The sequence below is a fragment of the Solanum verrucosum genome, unplaced genomic scaffold (genome assembly GCF_900185275.1).
Source record: "Solanum verrucosum unplaced genomic scaffold, falcon-dt-bn FXZP01000124.1, whole genome shotgun sequence".
Lineage (NCBI taxonomy): Eukaryota > Viridiplantae > Streptophyta > Magnoliopsida > Solanales > Solanaceae > Solanum > Solanum verrucosum.
This window is the reverse complement of record NW_026020142.1, coordinates 211,895-216,134: the sequence shown is the minus strand read 5'-3', so window position 1 is coordinate 216,134 and position 4,240 is coordinate 211,895. Positions and strand designations below refer to the sequence as shown.

General features: G+C 38.4%; 1 protein-coding gene and 1 pseudogene across 1 annotated transcript; both read right to left on the bottom strand.

Annotated features, from left to right (window-relative positions):
- Positions 1 to 1,205: 1,205 nt before the first annotated feature.
- Positions 1,206 to 1,769, bottom strand: LOC125827534 (uncharacterized). The gene has a single exon (XM_049506825.1). The coding sequence runs from the start codon at positions 1,767 to 1,769 to the stop codon at positions 1,206 to 1,208; it is 564 nt and encodes a 187-aa protein (XP_049362782.1).
- Positions 1,770 to 2,179: 410 nt separating this feature from the next.
- LOC125827533 (uncharacterized) lies at positions 2,180 to 2,787 on the bottom strand (annotated as a pseudogene).
- Positions 2,788 to 4,240: the final 1,453 nt, after the last annotated feature.

The following is a 4,240-nucleotide window of genomic DNA, read 5'->3' as shown; positions in this document are numbered from 1 at the left end:
TCTTTTTTTTATTGTTATCATTATTATTGTGGTGCATATTGTAGGAGAGACAGGGATTCAAGAACTTACCTGGTGGCATTTGACTCTCGCGAATTCCTTGCACGATTTTTCTTTGTACCTATTTTAAAACAAAGAATATTTTGTTAGTTTTTCTAAATGGTGGTTGGTTTGTGACTTCGAATATCTTGTGGAGTTTGACTTTGAATCTGTGTTGGTTGAAAGAATCATCATATTGACGATCGCGCAAATAGCTTGAAGATGCTTTAGAGACGGTCCTTATCTTCCCTTGAAACACTTCTCATAACATTTTGACCCATTTCCATTTTGTGCACGTTGTGTGGTTCATCCTTTCCAAAGCAACTTTCTTGCTTTACCGATTTTTCACATGGTATCGATTTTTGATATATATTTTTTCTCGATTGGTTCACAGCCCTAGTCAATGTTGTGCATGTCCCCAACATTCAACTGGAAATACCGTAGTCAATTTCGCGACTTTAATTTGATTTTCTCACTTGACATGAGTTTACGCTGAATGAGACTTAAAGAATACCAAACACAAGTACAAATGACACAAATGAAAGGGTTATGAAAGAAAAGTTATGTCTTTAGAAGGAGGAAATAAGTAACTGTTTAAAAGGAATGAAAAGAATCTTATCTGAAAGTACGTCACCACTTTAATGAATCATGACATGCATTTGGACTGAACGTTTGATCCTTCTAAGTTGTCCGAATCTCATGAAACAATGTTGTACCTTTCAGTCTATAGCCTGACTTCTATCTTGATTGTGCTCATGCCAAAACGGAATGTCATCATTTGATCAATGGTGCCCTTCATGCTTTTCCACCAATAAGATATTCTTATCTCTTTCTCTCAACTTACTATTGTCTTATGGTGCCCGTGAGGGTTTTCACTCATAAGACTCTCTCATTTTTTTATTTTTTATTTTTGTTGTAACACACCGTAGGTCACAATGTCATGTCTCTGCCCTTGGAGAATTGAAGAACATGATTATTGTTTTATTTAGTGATTAGACCGAACCCCAAGAAGGGTTGCCTATGTATCCTCTTAGGAATCAGGTCGAACGTAGTTCAATAAAACATTTTTTTTTTTTGCACCACACAAGTGGTGTTTGAAATAAATGAGGATACATTTTTATCCTCTCATCTTGAAAATGTCAATCATGAGAGTGTCATAACAAAAAGTGTTAAATGTAGTATCTTTTGATCGAATCTGCGTTAACAATTGTGTCGATTGCCTTTTCCTCCATATCTGCCAGTTGCAATGCTCCTGTTGTTAGCACTTGTTTAATAACATAAGGGCCTTGCCAATTTGGGAAAAACTTTCCTTTGGCCTCGTCTTGATGGGGAAGGATGTGTTTCACAACAAGTTGACCGACTTCAAAATTTCTTGGGCGTACCTTCTTGTTATAAGCTCGAGCCATCCTCTGCTGATATAATTGACCAAAGTAAATTGATGTTAACCATTTTTCGTCTATCAGTGCTAATTGTTCTAATCTTGATTTAACCCATTCCGTGTCCTCAATTTCTGCTTTGACAATGATTCGAAGAGAAGGGATTTCAACTTCTGCGGGTATGACAGCCTCAGTTCCGTAAACTAATAAGTAAGGAGTTGCACCGATTGACGTACGAATAGTCGTGCGGTATCCCAAGAGAGCAAATGTTAGTTTTTTCATGCCACTGTCTAGATCCTTAAACCATTTTCCTAAGAATCTTCTTGATGTTTTTATTTGCCGCTTCAACAGCCCCATTTGCTTTGGGTCGATAAGGGGTTGAATGACGATGAACAATTTTAAATTGCTCACAAACTTCATTCATCAGGTGGCTGTTGAGATTCGCTACATTGTATGTAATAATGATTTTTGGTATGCTGAAACGACATATGATGTTTGAATGAACAAAGTCCACCACTGCTTTCTTGGTGACTGATTTGAATGTGACAGCTTTTACCCATTTGGTAAAGTAGTCGATGACAACTAAATAAACCGATGCCCATTAGATGCTTTCGGCTCAATCGGCTCAATAACGTTCATTCCCCAAGCCACAAAAGGCCACAGAGCAGACATAGGGTGCAACTCTAAAGGGGGTGAGTGAATCAAGTCGCTATGAATTTGGCACTGATGGCACCTGCGTACAAATCGTAAGCAATCTCGCTCCATGGTCAACCAATAGTACCCTGCCCGGATAATATTTTTTCTAGAACATAACCATTCATGTGAGGGCCACAAACCCCTGAATGCACCTCATTCATAATTGTTTCTGCTTCTTGAATATTCACACATCGCAATAGATTCAAATCTGAAGTCCTTTTATATAAGATATCGCCACTCAAGAAGAACCCATTGGCGAGTCGCCTAATAGTTCTTTTTTTTTATCTCTATCAACATATATTGGATATTCTTTAGCTTTTAGAAACCGTTTAATGTCGTGATACCAGGGCTCACCGTCTGGTTCTACTTCAATTATATTGCAATAACCATGTTGATCCCTAACTTGGATTTCCAACGGGTCAATATAGGTATTACCCGGGTATGGAAGCATCGAGGCTAGGGTGGCCAAAACATCAGCTAACTCATTGTGAAACCTGGGAATGTATCTGAATTCAATAGACTTGAACCTTTTGATGAGGTTTTCTAAACATTGTTTGTACGACATGAGTTTAATGTCTCGAGTCTCCTATTCGCCTCGAGCTTGTCGAATGAGCAAATCGGAATCCCCCAAAACCACTAACTCATGCACATCTAGATTTATTGCCATATTCAAACCCATGATGCAAGGTTTGTATTCTGTTGTGTTGTTGGTAGAAAAGAATCGAAGTCGTACTGTGGCAGGATAATGACATTTGTTTGGTGAGATAAGAACTACCCCAATTCCTACTCCATTTTTGTTGACAGCCCCATCAAAATATAATTTCCACACGCGACCATCATTAGGAATTTCTTCCTCAATAGAGTTGATCTCTTCATCAGGGAAGTATGTCCTTAGGGGCTCGTATTCGTCATCGATCGAATTCTCTGCCAAATAATCAGCCAACGCTTGTGCTTTCATGGCGGTGCGAGTGACACACAATATCAAATTCCGTAAGCAAAATCTGCCATTTTGCCAACCTACCTGTTGGTATGGATTTTTGAAAAATATATTTCAAAGGATCCATTCGAGATATAAGATAGGTTGTATAGGACAAAAGATAGTGTTTCAATTTTTTGGCAACCCAAGTCAAAGCGCAACAAGTCTTTTCTAACAGAGTGTACTTTGCCTCATAGCTTGTGAACTTTTTTCTCAAATAATAAATGGCTTGTTCTTTTTTTCCCGTAATTTCATGTTGTCCTAAAACGCAACCAAATGAATTATCCATCACTGAAAGATATAAAAATAACGGCCTACCAGGTTCTGGTGGGACCAGTACCGGAGGGTTTACTAAATATTCCTTAATTTTGTCAAAAGCCTCCTGACACTCACTTGTCCATTTGATAGCAGTGTCCTTTTTCAACAACTTGAATATCGGCTTACATGTGGAGGTGAGTTGAGCAATAAACCTGCTGATATAGTTTAACCTACCCAGAAAACTCATGACTTCAGTTTTGGTTTTTGGAGGTAGCAATTCTCAAATGGACTTTATCTTAGAAGGGTCCAATTCAATGCCTCTTCGACTAACTATAAAACCCAAAAGTTTGCCAGATGGAACTCCAAATGCACATTTAGCTGGATTAAATTTGAGGTTGTACTTTCTCAATCTTTCGAAGAATTTTCTTAGATCACGCACATGGTCGGCTTGCGTTCTAGATTTAATGATGACATCATCGACATATATCTCAACTTCTTTATGCATCATGTCATGGAATATGGTAGTCATAGCTCTCATGTAGGTTGCTCCCGGATTCTTCAGACGGAATGGCATGACTCTATAATAATATGTACCCCATGGGGTGGTGAAAGCAGTTTTTTCTACATCTTCTTCATCCATGAGAATTTGGTGATATCCGGCGTAACAGTCCACAAAAAGATTGAATCTCGTGTTTGGAACAATTATCAACCAGGATGTGAATGCTGGGTAATGGAAAATTGTCCTTTGGACTTGCTTTGTTTAAATCTCTGTAATCAACACAAACTCTGATCTTTCCATCTTTCTTGGGCACTGGCACAACATTAGCCAACCAGATAGTGTATTGGACAACTCTGATCACATTCGCAGTCAGTTGCTTCATGATTTCCTCTTTAATTT